This window comes from Pan troglodytes, chromosome X (genome assembly GCF_028858775.2).
Source record: "Pan troglodytes isolate AG18354 chromosome X, NHGRI_mPanTro3-v2.0_pri, whole genome shotgun sequence".
Taxonomy (NCBI): Eukaryota; Metazoa; Chordata; class Mammalia; order Primates; family Hominidae; genus Pan; species Pan troglodytes.
Window position 1 is genome coordinate 94,343,857 of NC_072421.2, and position 18,354 is coordinate 94,362,210.

The following is an 18,354-nucleotide window of genomic DNA, read 5'->3' on the forward strand; positions in this document are numbered from 1 at the left end:
TGACACAGCCTCAGGAAGTCCTGATGACATGTGCCCAAGGTGGTCAGTGCACAGCTTGCTTTTATACATGTTAGGGAGACACGAGACATCAATCAATATGTAAGAAGTACATTAGTTCCATCCAGAAATGTGGAGACAACTCAAAGTAAGGCCTCCCTACTGGGGGCTTCCAGGTCACAGGTAGGTGAGAGTCAGATGGTTACATTCTTTTGAGTTTCTGGTAAGTCTTTTCAAAAGAGGCAATCAGAATATGCATTTGTCTCTGTGAGCAGAGGGATGACTTTGAATAGAATAAGAGGCGGTTCCCAGCTTGAAGAGGCCCAAGATATTTTCCTTTCACAGTATAAAGCAAACAAACATTCTTTCTATACCTGTAGAGGATGCTACTACTCTAAAAGCTGGATTATTCCTGCAATTGTTTCTGCTTAATTCAGGCACTAAGTGACTTCCTCCAATTCATTAGTGTGAACATTCTTAAAGACCTAAGTGGCAGACATATTTCCTGAACCATTTACCCTTAGTCCTGAAGCTGATCGGGTTTGTCACACACAGACTGCTATAGTCACCCCTCCTGGCAGTTCAAGATTGAGCTTTATGGCAAGACAATTCATTTAAGATTGAGCATAACTTGTTATGACAGATTTATCGAAATTATCCAGTGAAGTAACATAGGCTTCTGCTTTGTGAAGAAAACTGAAACCCTATACTGTGATGTCATATTTGTTCTCTTATAGATAAATATTTTGTTCTTTATAAATTGAAAGAGCATCTTGAGAAGAGAATCTCAAAAGGATTTTTTTCTTGTCATAAAAATGGTGGAATGAATTTTGATTTGTAATAGCAAAGAACTCTGGTGGGTTAAAATTTGAGGCTTTTGAATTGACTGTACTTCTGAGATGGTGTGCTTATGGTCACAAAAATACACAAGTATTGCTCTACTAAAATGATGAAATGGACAGTTCAAGATGTTAACAATGGCAAAGTAAGGTGGAGAACTGGAACTTCATATCTGTAACTTCATCTTCTCAACTACTAGGCTTTTGAGCTTTGAGGGCAGGGCCGTATCTCTCTAAATCCCCAGTGCCTCACACACCACCACTTGATCTAGCATCTATTCTTAAGTGCTAATGGTGATAGAGGACTACAGTGCCTAAGATGAAGTGTAGGTGGCTGAAAATGACTCTTACTTTTAGAAAGGAGATGAAAGAATGATTGGGAGTAATTTTAAGTACACGCAGTAAATAGTTCAGTGATTGCAAAAGGAAAAATTTGTTTTCTAAAAGGTCATCTTAGACTCAAGCCTGTACTTTGAGCTTAGTTCTAAAAATAAAATTAGACATTGCTTTCTTGGTGAAATTAAACACAACTGAGAGGTACTCAACTAACACAAAATCTTTATGATAAAGCATTTGAATGCCTGAACAGAATGTTCAGCTTGGTTACCAGGTGATTGGCCTTGAGTTGTTTGGATTGGCCTTACTGGTTTTTAAAGTTCAGGAGTGAGTATAGGGTCTGAAAAGTTGGAAGGCAGGCCTTTGAATAGTAACTACTTCCCTCTGTGACAGCTGCTTATCTGAATAGGGATTGGGCAGGGATGTCGTCCAGAGAAATCAAACCCTGAATCATTGGTTGATGTTGATTACCTTTCTCAAGGTCCATTCTGACTTGGAAAATATATGGAGATTATAATAGAGTATTATCATATCAGAACTCTCAGAAGCTTTATATTGTGATTGTTCTTTCATTCTTCTGATCTTCAACTAGAGTGTAACCTCCTTAAAGGAAGACAGCATGCTTACCTTGTTTACCACTGTATTCCCAGTGCCCAGTACTGAACAGTTTCACTTACGTCACTCGTGTCCATGTGAAGAGACCACCAAACAGGCTTTGTGTGAGCAACAAGGCTGTTTATTTCACCTGGGCGCAGGCGGGCTGAGTCTGAAAAGAGAGTCAGTGAAGGGAGGTAGGGGTGGGGCCGTTTTATAGGATTTGGGTAAGTAAAGGAAAACTACAGTCAAAGGGGGTTCTCTGGCGGGCAGGAGTGGGGGTCACAAGGTGCTCAGTGGGGGAACTTTTTGAGCCAGGATGAGCCAGGAGAAGGAATTTCACAAGGTAATGTCATCAGTTAAGGCAAGGACCGGCCATTTTCACTTCTTTTGTGGTGGAATGTCATCAGTTAAGGCGGGAACAGGCCATTTTCACTTCTTTTGTGATTCTTCAGTTACTTCGGGCCATCGGGGTGTATAGGTGCAGGTCACAGGGGATGCTATGGCTTAGCTTGGGTCCAGAGGCCTGACAAACAGATGCATAGTAGATGCTTAAATATTTGTTCAGCTGAAGTGAAGGTTGTTTTTTGTGTCCTATTGTACCTGCCATTCTTGGAACGCAAGAAACTTAAGGAAGGTAAAGAGTTGACCCTTCATCTCTATTGTAATGGCCAACTTAATTCATTTTCTTTAAGAGAGAAGAAAATAGTCAAATAGTGCGAATACGTTTTTGAGTTGGTGGTGAGACTTTTGAATTATATGCAACTTAGTTGTCCAATTTCTGTGGTAGTAGAGTAATTGCACGATGTTTATAAAACATTGTATTACCATGTAACATTAGCTATAAGAGAGTTGAATCTTTACATCTTGCTCTTTTTGTTAATTTCTGCCTGATTGAGAAAATTAAAACTTAATTTTCTTACAATAATGACTCTTGCATTGCAATCACAACTTCAGCATTAGAGTTTATAAGTAAGTCAGTCATTTCTCTTAGTCTTAAGGGGTTGAGACTCTGGAGTGATACTTTTATAGTTACACAATATTCATATAATACTGTGCTAAGTTATATTTAATATAGCTGATCATAAATGAAGTTTAATAAACTCTGATTGCTTGACTAATGCACAGTCTTATTGCTTTTCCAGAGTTGATTTTAATGAAAATATATGGTCACTATATTTATTGGTACAATATGCCCTCATTGTAATGAGCATGATCATTAGATTTGCATAATAAAAACTTACAAAAATGACTTTAATCAGTGCTTTTAATTCAGGGGTATGACTCTAATAAAGATTTTTGGGGGGGTCATTTTTGTTTCTGATTTTTTTTTAACTCCATAGTAGCTCTGTAGTTTGTACACAGGAATGAAATCCATGTTTACTTGCATGTGGTGTGAGACAGATGCACCCATCCACATAAATGAATTTTGAGAGCTTGTCCCAGAAGACCATCATTATAAATGAAAAAAATTTTTTTGGTGTTTCTGTTGTTATTCTCAAGTCCTTTTATACCTTTCTTTTTTGACTAATATAGAAAGATAATTGTGTAGCAGAAATGATTTAGTTTTGTTTGCAGATCATTTAGTTGTAACTTATACAATGATTTCAATGCATGTTTAATGTACAGTGGCTAAAAATTACCCCTTCTGAAATTCAGCCCTTCATATCTGCTTAAAGATTTTCCTTTTCGATAGACCATATTTGTTCTTTTTTCTGAACAGTTATAACGAAGAGCTTTAAATAGTATTATTATATTTATGAAAGCAGATTTTTACATGAGGGAAATCTGAGAAAATATTCGTATTAAATGTATGTGGTTATACAGGATATCCACTCTAGTTGAATGAAATTTACAAATCAAGAAATCAGGAGTGGGGTGTTTTTCTTTATGTTTCTCTATCACACGTAATTAGGATAATTTTTTACATAAGTATAATTTCCTATGTGCCTTCAGGTACTCTATCATTCTTGTAGATGCCTGTCAGGAAAAAAGAAAATTCTTTAAGAGTAAAACAAAGCACAGTCCTTCTCCAGTATTATTTTTGACCAGGGGTCCACATTTGGTTTATCAACAACTAAACTTTCAATTCAAGGGCAGCTCTAGAATTAGAAATGTATATAGCAGAATGGACATTCCAAATCAAAGGGAACAGTAGGGGCACAAAGAGGACATCATGGGAGTATGCATTGGGAAGAGGATTTTAATTTTTGTTTTCTGTAGAATAGGGATCATAAGAGAAGAAATAGAAGATAGCCTAGGGCTGAATCATACAGGGCTTTGAATTCCATATTAAGGATATTCATCTTTATTCTATAGGTCATCAGGAGGCATTGAATATTTATGAACAGGAGGGAGTATGATAGTCATTCATACTCTTTATTGAGCCTCAATGTGCCAAACACTGCTTTAGGCGTTAGGGTTACATCCCTAAACCAGATGGGCAAAAATCCCTGTCCTTGTGGAGCTTATATTTTTTGTTGGAAAAACAGACCAAGATAATGATAATTAAGTAAATTATAGACTATGTTAGAACGTGCTAAATCTTGTTCAGGAGTGCCAGGAATATGTGGAGGGAGGCAGATGTTTCCATTTGAAATAGTATGGCCAGGGTAGGCCTCACTGAGCAAAACCTTGAAAGCAGGATGAGGGAGTAAGCCATATGGACCATGGAGAAAGAGCATTCCAGGCAGAGAGAAGAGCCAGTGCATGTGGCTTATTGCCTCATTGGGGAGCCGTGAAGTGGTCAGTGTGACTGGAGCTGGGGGAATGAAGGGAGAGTAGTAGGAGATGAGGTCAGAGGGATATGGAGAGTGTATAGATCAGTAGGGCCTTGTAGGTCATTGTAATAACTTTGACTTGCACTAGGAGGGAAAATAGCCCTTGGAAAGTGTTGAGCCAAGGAGTGACATGAGGTGACTTCAGTTTTCACAGTATCACTTTGTCAGCTGTGTTCAAAATTAACTGTAGGAGAGCAAAGGTGGAAGCAAGGAGATAGATTAGGAAGTCACTACAGAAATTTAGTTAAGAGCTGATGGTGGCTTGAACCACATCTTTGCAAATGGCAGAATGATTATCATGGGACTGGATAACTGCTTGGCTATTGGAAATGAAGGAGAGGAAGGAGAACAAGATTTGGAAATCTTAAACCTAGACAAGTGGAATGCAGGCGGAGCCACTAACAAATGTTACCCTCTTGTTTGTAAAATGAGAGGCTTTGACTAGATTATCTTGAATTCCATCTAACTTGAATAGTTTCTACCTCTATACTCTGTGGTTTACTATAGATAAAAAGTATGTTAATTCCAAAGAAGAGTACTGAGGGGAAGGGAAGACTTCAGTCTCGTCCCATAGGACCAAGTGAAAATATTGCTAGCAATGCTTTTTTTCTTGTGTCTGTCTCCCATGATTAAACTGTCAACATGTATTCAATTGAGATACAGATTTGAAACATTTTAAACATATGTGTACCTTAATTTAGATAATTTGACTAAAGCAAAAAGTATTTTCCCTTCATTTACATTCTTGCTTTGGAGATATAGATGGGTTTCCAGCCTGGAGTTTATAACCCCAAAAGATGGGAAGAGAAGGAAAGCAGTAGTTGCATGAAGAACTGTATAATCTGTCTCAAAAACACATGTGGACAAGCACACATAGGGATGGTAGCAGAATTAGTTCAGGCACTTTTGATACTTGGTCATTTTCTCTCTGATTTGGTATTGCAGGAAATCATGAAATTGGCCATTGTGTTTAAAACAGTTTTCTATAACCCACTAGAAAAATTAAGGAGAAAATACCTGGTAGAGAGAGTTGCAGGGTGAATTCATCCTTCTTAAAGTGGTTTCAGTTCTGATATAAATAATTCCCACTTTTTTCCTAGGCAGTAAAGATTGATTGGGGTTTGTGTCAGCAGGATGTGATGAAGACATGGTATAGAGATTAGAAGTTTAGATCCCTGAGGGAATCAGTGGATTAAAAGTAGAAAAAAAAAGAGTTATACATAGAATAGTATATTTGCCCCAGCTGATCTGGGGAGGATGGTCTTTAACAGCATTGGATTGGTGGTATTTGAAGACAATTTTCTGAGATCCAAGCAATTTTCATTCACTTAAAACTCATAATGGAATCCTCCCCACTGTGAGAAGACCGTATTTTTTTTTAGTGTGCATGACCAAGTTGATATACATTATTCAGCTTCTGTTGTAAGAAATAAATGTATAGGATCTGGCAGAACATTTAATTCAATTTCTAACAGACAATTAAAAAAAATCTGGTTCTTTCCTAATCACACCCCTAATTGGCACTTCAACATATTTATAATAAAAACTATATTTCATGCTTATCATACATTATTGTAAGGTCTTGAACTATCCCGTGAATCATGGAACATAACTACATTATTAGGTATTGCTTTAGTATTGCTGTACTTAAATTCTTCAAATAATGTTGCTCATATATGTTCAATTTTATGTTCAAATAAGTTCAATTTTATTTAGAATATTTTAAAAATATTTCTAATTTATTTATAAGGATAGTTTTTAAAAATAAGTTCAATTTTATTTAGCATATTTATAAAAGTGTCCTTTAAATATCCATCAGGAATAACACAGTTCTTAGGCCAAGCTGTTTCATTATATTTCATTCTTGTTAAATGTGACATTTTTCCTATTGTACGTGGTGTTGTTTTTTAAATTTAGGTATCTTAGCTTGAGGATTCATTTCCAAACTTATATATACCATGCCAGGGCTTATGATTTTGTTGTATCTTTTCTCACATTTCAGCACTGTGGTAGTGACGTCTGATTTAGATCTGATTTGGGACCTTGGGAGCCATATTTAAAAACAAATATATACACCTTTGCCAAACCTTCATTTTTAATCATTAAAAAGATTTTTTTCTTTAAAGAATGTATTGTTTATATGTTTGAACTTTCTGATTCTTTTTGACTGTTTACAGTTAATAAAAATGAAAATTATTAAATTATTTTATTGTTTGATCTATGAGTTTCTCTTATCTGATTGGTTTTTTTTGTTTGTTTCTTTTTGGTTTTAATAGAACATTCAAATAAAAACTTTGGCAGATGATGTGGTAAGGTGGTCTTAGCATGTTATTACATTACTTATGCATGTTGCCTTTTTATTAAAATGGGTGGACATAAAAGCATTGATATATGTAAGATACGAAATGTCTGGATATTTACAAAGTATAGTAGAATGGAATAATTGTCAATTCAGTGACTTCCTTTTCGAATATTAACACAAACAATTATATGAGATCCCAACAGAATTTTCATATCATCCTAATATTTACCTTAACCAAATGTTTTTTAAAATCTTGTAAATCTAGACTCTGGAAAACACAGATGCTTCCTTTTTTGATGGCCAAATAAATTGTGAATGTATTAAACATTAATATTGGAGGAAATTAATTTCCATTAGAAAGGAAATTAAGTTCACTGTTAGTCAGATGTGTGCTACTAAATTTAAAAACCAGTATTTTAAAGCTGAATTTGTCATAGTATATCTTTTTAAAAGTTATGGGCTCAAAATGTAAATATACCCTTTTATAGCTAAACTATAAAAAATGGTATTTTAAGCATTGTCAGTTTTTTTTTTCCTATGTGAAATTACCTATTTACAAATAATTTAAAGTAGTGATAGTGCTCAAAGGAGATGAAGGTATGTGGCTTAACTACATTTTCTTTTTGAGACAGAGTCTTGCCCTGTCACCCAGGCTGGAGTGCAGTGGCGCGATCTCGGCTCACTGCAACCTCGCCTCACTGCAACCTCCACTTCCCTGGTTCAAGCAATTCCCCTGCCTCAGCCTCCCAAGTAGCTGGGATTACAGGTGCCCACCACCACGCCTGGCCAAATTTTGTATTTTTAGTAGAGATGGGGTTTCACCGTCTTAGCCAGACTGGTCTCAAACTTTTCCTGGTGATCCACCCACCTCAGTTTCCCAAAGTGCTGGGATTACAGGCGTGAGCCACCGCACCCAGCCAACTACATTTTCTTACCAAGGTATAGCTGAAATCAAAAGCTAATTTTCTAGATAAACTGAAAGACACAGTGGAATATCAAATATATATGTTATTAATGCTACTCAGTAAAAAGGCTAGTACTGGAAAAGTAAATATTAAGTGATATGAAGGGAAAGGAGAAGAGATATGTTGATTTAATGGTCAGTTGCATATTTAAATGCTTTCATGTCCACCATATTTTTAGTGAAATTTGACTATTGGATATATCCTCAGCTTATTTTGGATTACTTAACTTTTTTCTTGAGTTGTTTGAAGATATACTATATAACTAAACCAACTTAATTTCCCTCAAAAAGTTAAAAGAAAATGTGAAAATATAGTTCAAGATGATTAGAAGAAATGAATCTTAAGTTAATGTGAAGACTGGGATAGGAACCAGGGGCTGTTGGATTTAGGAAAATCACCTTCTCTGTGAAATGAGGGGATTGGTTTAGATTATTTTTCAAGTTTCTTCTCAGCTCTAAAATACTATGATTTATATAATGTCTTTGTCAGCAACTGTGTACTCAAATTACTTTTGTAATCCTAAATAAGCTGCTTAAAACTGCTCATATTTCTTTCAAAGTATACTTTTTGGTTTTAAAAAAGTGTTCTTTGAATTTAAAATAAAAGTTATGCTCATTAATGAGGAGTTCCCATAATTTTACATAAGCTATGGTAATAACTTCTGTGATGCTCTTTGTATTGTTGAAGTAATTATATAAGGATTCTGGTTACATGGCGGTGAAGATATACTCTCCTGATATTTAACATATCTGCTTGTTTAATGTGAGCTTGATGGTATGCATGTGCTTCCTAACAGAAACCATAATAAAACTGAGTTGCATTCAGTTTTATGCACATTACTAACTTTTGATGTCCCATGTTTTGTGGTTTAAAATAGAATATCCTATTTACATGCAACTGAAGTCATTAACTCACTTTATGTGAAACAGCAAGCTAATTATTAGAGATTTTACATGGAATCAGTGGTTCGAAGTCAATATCCGTAAAATAGCAAGTTTTTCTTAATGATATTTGTAGGAATAAGAAATTTCTGTTTGTTACATTTCCAGTAAATGGAAAAGCCGATGTTTTTATCTTTGTTTTGCTTCCTCATTGGTCCAACATTTTAGGGAAGAAAACGCTGGGGGAAAATAATAATAGTAACAACAATAATAAATAGCAGCTAAGTGCAATAAACATATTAACTTATTTAAATTTCACAGTAACCCTATGGTGTAAGTAATATCATCATCCCTATTTCAGAGATGAGGAAACAGAGAGAGACCAAGTAAACTTTCACAAGGTTACTCAGCTAGTAAATGGCAGAGCTTGGACTGAAACCCAAGTAATCTGTCTTGAGTCCACGCTCTTAACCATTCTACTGCTACACTGACAAATTATTCATTTATACTTGTCACAATTTTTGCAACTTTGAAGGAGAAAAACATTACCATAATTTTCTCTTAGAATTGGAAATCAGTAGCTCTTTTTTAGTTTCTTTCTCTTTTTTCATAGTTCTAAAGTTGCCACCAAAGACACACTCTCCCAGAAACAACCAACAAGACTTTGATCCGAGACTTTTTTTTCCACTTATTTACTGTGCAAAACAGAAATGACAAGGGACTAAGTTTTACTTTTGAAGAATACTTTTCACCCCTAGAGTTCTGAGGCTGAAGAGCTACTTCAAGGTTTCAAAATAGTACAATCTCTAACTGGAGCTTGCTGCTTAAAATAGTATTTTGTCAGAAGACAATAATGATATGTATTATACTAAGTGCCGTTTTGATGTTTCAATTCTTCATGTTAGTAGTTCTTGATCTTTTTCTCAGGGCTTTTTATTTATTTATTTTTGTTTGCAGCGTGACCGAATTACAAGTTTTAGAAAATCTACTGTCAAAAAAGAAAAACCTCTTATTCAACATCCTATTGATTCTCAAGTCGCGATGAGTGAGTTTCCTGCAGCTCAGCCATTATATGATGAACGATCTTTGAATTTGTCAGAAAAGGAAGTATTGGATCTCTTTGAAAAAATGATGGTAAGTTATACCCCTAATTTTGATGTAATTTTAAAATGTGTGTGCCCAGAATAGCACTGAGTTTTAAGGAGGTGTGTTTGTATGGATAGTGTTTATATCACATAAAGAAGAGACCAGAAACTTGATATAACAAAACTATTTGCAAAAGTATCCTTTTTTTTTCTTTTTTCTTGGCAAAGATGTCCTTACCTGTCTATCTCTTCCACTGTGAGCTCCTAAAAGTAGAGGCAGTTTTATTTATCTTTGTTTTCTACTATTTAGTAGTCTCTAGGACATCGAGTCAGTTTTTCAGTTAACTGATTTGTGTGTCTGTTTCTACAAAGCAAAAGAGGCCTAGGTCCTCTGCTGAAAACATTACAAGGTCTCTTGTTGGGTATATGAAATAGACTTGGGAGGGTAGAGAGTAACAATAGAAGGGACAGAGAAATTAATTCATCCAAGTTTGTTCTATTAGCAACATTCACACAACCTACATTTTCTAGCATGTTTCCTGTCTTTTATAGCTTGTGGCCTAAATCACTGCCTATATTAGATAATGAATACCATATTTTGAGTATTCAGAAGTTTATGGCAGGAGAGGGGAGAGATGAGGAATTAAACCGTATTACATTGTTAATTTGACCAGAGAAGAACTAGAGATCTTGATTTGTGATTCATTCATTCAAAATTATATCCCACATGTTACTGTACATTTTTTGTGGTTGTCTATTTACCTGTAGTTGTCCACAGGAGTTTCAAAGGTCGCCTTACACCAAAATAAAAGGTTAAGAATCAATGAAATCTAGACGCTACTGTGCCCACTGTGGAACATCTTGTCATCACCTCTCCTGCTACCCTCATGATTATTTCTCTCCTGCACCTAGAAGAGTTAGTAGGCCTTTAATAAATATTTGTTGGTAGCTGTTGAATGAATCCAAACAAAATTTCCCTTTAAAATTTTCCTTGACTATTCCTTCCATCTAGCCACAACTGGCATTTTGGGTATTCCCCTGAAACGAGTCCTGACACTTTTACCCTTTTTCACTCTTCTTCCTGCTTCTGTGGTGCACCCTTTTTCCTGCTGCTCCTTTCGTGCTATCTTCTTTAAACCATCTTTCAACAACCTTTTCTCTTTTGAAGTCTGTTATTGCTGACCTTCCTTGATGATAGCACCTGGCTATACTTTTGTCCTTTACCCTTGCTACTCATTTTGGTGATTTCAACTATTACGCTAATAGCCTTCAATACATTTTTTGCTCTTAGTTCCTTGTTTTCTAAACTCTGACTTTTGCATTTATATATTTAGCTAATTATAGGTATGACTATACCTTGGACTGTGTCATCCTTTAGAATAATTCCACCTCTAAGAGCTTTAACTCTAAAATTTTCCTTAGAAGCTAAACAATTTACACTACCTTTCCAAGACCCTTAATTTTATAGAGCATGTATTGTGTAGTGGTTAAAAACCTGGACTTTGGGGTCATTCAGAATGTTTGTAGCGTTTCTTTCCTTTATCAAATAAGCTCTGTTGTGTCTTTAATTGCTAGTATTTTCTGATTACCTAGATACCCCTCAGTTTATCACCCTGGTGTCCTTAATCACTGAAAACAATGATGACAGCAACAAACACAGAAACATTCCTTGATACTATTAACACTTTTTATCTTTTTAAATCTTTCTTCTCTTTAAATAAAAATTATACTCATTGCTTTAAGCTGCTGACAATTTGGTTACTACCTTTTGCAGTATTGAAATAGTTCTCCGAGTTCATCAGTGGCATTGCTGTATTCAGTTTTTCTACACTGAGCATTACAGGGCTATCTTCCCTTCATTGATTATCTCATTCACTTCTAATTTCTTGCCAAATCCCATTGGTTTTGCTTTTGTAATAACTGTTACATTTGTGTCCTCAGATGTCCTCCAGCTGTTCTTGCCCTACTTTAGATGATAACCCTCTCTAGTTGTTTCTCGTGGCTATTAAAATAGCCTCCCAACTGGTCTTCCTCTCATCCTCCAGGTTTTGCCTATTCCAATCCAGTATTGCCCTATGATTTGGACACAGAGTTCTTTTCTGAAGCCCCAGGTGGGCCTTTATGTTTTCAGAGAATCAGTTTATATGTCCCTACTCCGTTACCTCAACTATGCCCCTAGATGCCTTTCACACCTTTGCTTTTCTGCTCCAACCTCAGAGCTCTTCCCCATCTTTATTCTCTGCTGATGACCTTGCTGCTTAATTTACGAGTAAATTGAAGCATTCAGAAGAGAACTTCCACAGGCTCCCCCCACCACATTTACCTTTTAGTATCTGCATTCATGTATCTGTCTTGCTACCTATCACCATAGATGAAATTTTCATGTCCGCATTCTTCTACTTGTGTATAAATTTTCATTCCTTTCAGCTACTCACAGATATTGCTCCAATAATTTTTTCTTCTCTCTCCTACCATTCTGAGCAGCATGTAAACATGCGGTCCCATTTTTCAAAAGCCTTCTTTTGACCCTTTCTCTATTGCTAGCTATCACTCCATTTATTTACTCTCCTTGGAAGCAAAGCACCTCACAATATAATTTTATTCATATGCACTGCTTCCAGTTTTAATCCTCTCACTTTCTCTTCTAAACTCACTCCAACCAGGTTTCCATCCCACCATTCTATCAAAACTGCTCTTATCAATGTCACCAGATATCTTCATGCTGCCAAATCCCATGGTCAATTCTCAGTTCTCATCTTAATTTTTTTTTTTTTTTTTGAGACAGGATCTCACTCTTTCACCCAGGCTGGAGTGCAGTGGCATAATTATGGCTTACTGCAGCCTCAATCTCCTGGGCTCAGGTGATCCTCCCACCTTAACCTCCCAAGTAACTGGGACCACAGGCATGCAGTGCACCACCATACCCAGCTAATCATTTTGTATTTTTTGGTAGAGACAAGGTCTTGCTACATTGTCCAGGCTGGTCTTGGACTCCTGAGCTCATGTGATCTGCCTGCCTTGGCCTCCCAAAGTGCTGGGATTACAGGCATGAGCCACCATGCCCAGTCTCTCATCTTAATTGACCTATCAGTAGCATTCTGTGCAGTTGATTATTCTCTCCAATTTGAAACACTTTTTATTTTTTTGTCTCCTCAACATTCATCTTGTTTTCCTCCTACCTCTCAGGCCACTCCTTTTCAGTCTTCTTTGCTCATTCCTCTTTATGTCCTGAACCTCTAAATCAAATTTACATTCAACTTAGTCCTCACATTTGAACTCCAGACTCATATATTAAACTTCATAACCAACATCTTTCCTTGGATGCACAATAGATCTCTCAAAATAACACAACCAAAACTGAACTGCTAATATTCCCCTCCAGACCTGCTCCTACAAAAGTCTTCCCTTTCCCAGTTGACGGTATCTCCATCCATCCACCTAGGCCAAAAACTTTGGATTTGTCCTTCACTACCCTTTTCTCACATTCTACAGTCAAACCATTAGAAAATCTCATTAGCTTTTCCTTCAAAGTAAGGCACTTTCAACAGCTGACCATTTCTTACCCACCTCCACTGATACCACACTAGTTGAAGTCTCAGCTGGACCACTATAATAATGGTAGGATTATTAGGATTACCACAACCCCTAATTGATCTTCCTGCTTTCACTCATGACCCTCTATTCTTAGCACAGAAAGATTATTCATTTAAAATATGAACATCATGTCACTTGGCTCCTCAAATCTCCACCATGGTTCTCATGTCACTCAGTGAATAAAAGCCGATGTACTTGCAGTAGCTTATAAGATCCTATATGTTTTGACACCCACCACACCTTACCTTTTTGATATCTTCCTCTACTATTCTCTTTCCGCTAGCTCACAGCTTCAGTTGCACTCATGCCTTTTATTTTATTGTAGCTCTAAGGAACAATGATTCCTGTTAGTTTTTCTTTCTTTTTTTTTTTTTGAGATGGAGTCTCACTCTGTCATCCAGGCTGGAGTGCAGTGGTGTGATCTTGGCTCACTGCAACCTCTGCCTCCCAGGTTCAAACGATTCTCGTGCCTCAGCTTCCCAAGTAGCTGGGATTACAGGTGCATGCCACCACGCCTGACTTATTTTTGTATTTTTAGTAGAGACGGGGTTTCACCGTGGCCAAGCTGGTCTCGAACTCCTGACCTCTGGTGATCTGCCTGCCTTGGCCTCCCAAAGCGTTGGGATTACAGGCATGAGCCACTGTGCCCAGCCGATTCCTGTTAGTTTTTAATTTAAAATTTATGTACAACATTTACAGTGTTTTTAAACTTCGTACATTTCTATTTTGTGGTTTGAATATCATAATGTTTCATCAGAAAATTACTATTTCCTCTTTATGATTTTTTTAAAAAAAGGATTTGCTTGTTGGATTCATAAATGTGATTTAAAGAACTGTACAACTTTGTGCCACATTTTCTCAAATGGGAATTTTTTCTTCCATGGGAATTTTGAAATAGGATATTAAGAAAATATGTTTTTCAGGTACTATCATATTGTGTTATAATTTTATTTGATGGATCTCTTTTATGTTATGTGACCCACATAATCATTATAGACTTGTATATGCAGATATTAAAATCCTGTTTATATCTAGTAGTGGGATTGCTGGATCATATGGTAGTTCTGTTTTTAATTTTTAAAGGAACCTTCATACTATTTATCATAGTAGCTGTACTAATTTACATTTTTACCAACAGTGTATACAAGTCCCCTTTTCTCCACATCCTGGTCAACAGTTGTTATCTTTTGTCTTCAGTAATAGCCATTCTAAAAGATGTGAAGTCATATCTCATTGGTGTCTTAATTTGCATTATGTTAAGTGAAATAGGCTAGGCATAGAAAGACAAATAGCACATGATCTCATTCCTATGTGAAATCTAAAAATGTTGATTTCATAGAAGTCGAGAGTAGAATGGTGGTTACCAGGGGCTAGGGTAATTGGGCAGTGGGGAGAGGGGTAGGTTGAGGAGATAGTGGTCAAAGGATACAAAATTTCAGTTAGATAGAGGAATAACTTCAAGAGATCTATTATACAACATGGTGACTATTGTATTTTTGAAAAATGCTAAGAGTAGATGTAAAGTGTTCTCACCACAAAAATCACAACCATGTGAGGTAATGCACATATTAATTAGCTAGATTTAGTCATCCCACAGTGAGTATATACTTCAAAACATTGTGCTGTACATGCTAAATGCATACAATTTTATCTGTCAATTAAAAAAACTTATTTATAAATGGACATATATTATTTTTAAATAACAGTATAATATAATAGGATATCAGAGAAATATGGTTTGATTAAAAGTAACAACCAAAAGTTAAACTGAAAACTTTAAAGATTATCTCTCTACTTTGAGAGAAGTCTACTTATACCCTGAATATTGCATATTTTCTATATTAGTTTGACGGTAATAACCTTACAGTGAACAAATTATTTTATGAATAACTATAGTTTTCATCTACTGTACACTTATGCCTAAGGCATGAAACTAAAACATTTAAATGTATTATTTCAATTGATCCTTATGACAGTGCCACAAAGTAGGTAAGATTGTTATACCCCATTTTCAGATGAGGAAAGTGAAGCTTAGAGAGAGGCAAGAAAGTTGGTTCATTAACTTGACTAAGCTAGTAAGTAGCTGAGCTGAAACTTAAATTTAGGTACATAAAAATCTAAAACATTGACATTTTTGTAACATCTGCCTTTAATAATGCTTCATTTAAGCTAAATATAAAATTAGTACATTTTCCTTGCACACATAGTGAGGAGAAGTAGAAGGCAAATCAGAGGTACATTAGAGTGGTAGGTAAAGCCAGCCTGGGATGGATTATTTCCTACTGATAATGGAACATTGTCTGTAATTGCTTTTTACGGAGCATCAATTGAGAAGAATGAGTCCAAAAATCTAGCAATGGAAAACTGTTAAAAATGTCATTATCACAGTTGATTGGGAGAAAGCACTTAAGTCATTCTGTTTCTAAAACACGGAAGTAGACTTCCAGATATGAAATTTATCTTTTTTTATTTCACTCCTTGTGGGTGTCTTTCCTTGTACAAATAACATAAAAGGTGTTCTTGTCGTATTTGATGGCTCTTATGACAATCTTCCTTCTTCTGGGTCTTTTGATGGTACCTTTATTGTGCTGTTTCTCTTGATTGGCTTTTCTGACTTTAGAGAACTACAAAGGTTTAGACCATTTGGTTTCAATACTATATATGTATTTTAGGATAACATACTTTGAGGTGTAAAACTTTTTTTTTTTTTTTTTGAGATGGAGTTTTGCTCTTGTTGCCCAGGCTGGAGTGCAATGGCGCGATCTTGGTTCATTGCAACCTCCACCTCCTGGGTTCAAGCGATTCTCCTGTCTCAGCCTCCCGAGTAGGTGGGATTACAGGCACACGCCACCATGCCTGGCTAATTTTGGATTTTTATTAGAGACGGGTTTTCTCCATGTTGGTAAGGCTGATCTTGAACTCCTGACCTCAGATGATCTGCCAGCCTCAGCCTCCCAAAGTGCTGGGATTACAGGCATGAGCCACCGTGCCCAGCCAAAACGTTTTAAATAATTGCAGCACATAGCACGAGATTATGCACAGTAATAATATATGAGACACTTGACAAGAAATAAATTACCTTATAATTTACTATTTAGAATTTCTGGGTAATGAGGTATTGGTGAAACTTTTGGTTAAAAACTTAACAAAAGATAATATTCAAATATAATCCTTTCTTACTCTGAAAATTGAAACTCTTATTATACCTGAGGATCACATCTATCAACAGCAGTTCTCATTGGATAGGCTTGTAGATGTAGATAATTGAGCTAAATCTAAAATTACTTCAGGATATGTTTTTTCTAAAAAAAGGTAGCTGTTTTTACTTAATTACTAATAGATCATTTCACAAATCACTTGATTCTTCATAGCTAAGAAAAATTGTGAAATGAGTCCAGTTAACTGAAAGATCTGAGTAGTCTGGTTTTACTAGTGTATTAGTAGACTACTAATGTCTCATTGACTCTGGCATCTATTCTGTGCATTGGTGCATCACTTTTCATATTGTGCTTATTCAATGATGCAATTTTAAAGGGACTTTCTAAGTAATGGTATCAATGGCTATTGCTGGCAAGTTTAAAGTTCCAAATTTGAAATAAATATTTATTTATTTTTTTGTTTAGAGACAGGACCTTGCTCTGTTGCCCAGGTTGTATCATGGGTCACAGCAGCCTCAAACTCCTCGGCTCAAGCCCTCCTCCCACTTCAGCCTCCCAAGTATCTGGGACTACAGGCATGTGCCAAATAAACGTGATTTTTTTGTTTATTTTTTGTGGAGATGAGGTTTTGCCATGTTGCCCAAGCTGGTCTCCAACTCCTAGGCTCAAGACATCCTCCTGCCTTGGCCTCCAAAGTGCTGGGATTATAGGTATGAGCCACGGCACCTGGCTTTGAAATTTCTTGATGATTGTTTATTTTATAGAATATAAGCTCTTTATTAAGAGAGTGTCTTTCATAGTTTGTAAAAGTGAATTTTGTATTTAGAGTATGGTTACCAACTACTAACTGAAAATTGAGAAGTGGTTCTTTTACTAAAGTTTTCAAGAATTAAAACCACTGCTTTTATAAGATTGATAAAATTACCTGCATGGGGTAAATCACACTTGCTCTTTAAGATTCTTGTCTCCCTCCCATACCCAGAGTCATGTTTTCAAATCTTCCACAAGTGGGTAAAGGTAGTAGGATGAAAACAATACTCCTTCCATGTTATTATTATTGGTAACTTTTTTTTTCTTTTGTTTTTTTTTTTTTGTTTGTTTTCTCGAGATGGAGTCTTGCTGTGTCCATTAGGCTGTAGTGCAGTGGTGTGATCATGGCTCACTGTGGCCTTGACCTTCTGGGATCACACAATCCTCCCACCTCAGCATCCTGAGTAGCTGAGACTGTATGCATGTGCCACCATGCCTGCTTAATTCTTTTGTAGAGATGTGGGTCTTGCTATTTTGCCCAGGCTGATCTTGAACTCCTGGGCTCAAGCATTCCTACTGACTTGGCCTCCCAAAGTGCTGGGGGTTACACTGTACCCAGCCGATATTTAGTGACTTTTAAAGATGACTGAACTAAAGCGGTTCATATTCGTAACTCTTCTCATATTGATCAGAAGCATTTTATATTGCCTCTAGTTAGGATTGGATGAAATATCTCCTCAATTCCACTTTAAATGTAAGGAAATTAATAATGCTGTAATTGAGTAACTCTTCAACATTTTACGTTGTCATAACCTTTGAGCTTACTGAGAATAACTGATCTGGTTTTTGTACATTGAGTATACTGCTTAGGGACTGTTAAATGCTTATTAGTGTTTTCATCTAGACTGAATTATGCAATTAGAGTTCTTTTTGGGGAGAGGGGTGTTGGGAGAGGGGAGATTTTCATTTTAAGATTAAAAAAGTAAACCCATAGAAATTTCTTGGGAGTTCATGTTGGAATTTGATTTCTATTAGCAGCACAAGGAACTCCCAAGTGGAGGTTCAGGTTGCAT

The 18,354-nt window shown here is 36.2% G+C and overlaps 1 protein-coding gene across 5 annotated transcripts in view; it reads left to right on the forward strand.

Annotated features, from left to right (window-relative positions):
* The window catches only part of DIAPH2 (diaphanous related formin 2), a 922,276-nt gene that overhangs the window by 44,319 nt on the left and 859,603 nt on the right, over positions 1–18,354 (forward strand). For 3 of the 5 annotated variants that reach the window (XM_054677168.2, XM_054677165.2, XM_054677166.2), the window contains exons 2-3: positions 6,823–6,855; positions 9,652–9,828. In XM_054677168.2, coding sequence (XP_054533143.1) covers positions 6,823–6,855; positions 9,652–9,828 — 210 coding nt within the window. The remainder of the gene's footprint in view (positions 1–6,822; positions 6,856–9,651; positions 9,829–18,354) is intronic. The other 2 variants (XM_054677169.2, XM_054677170.2) reach the window with 1 other exon arrangement.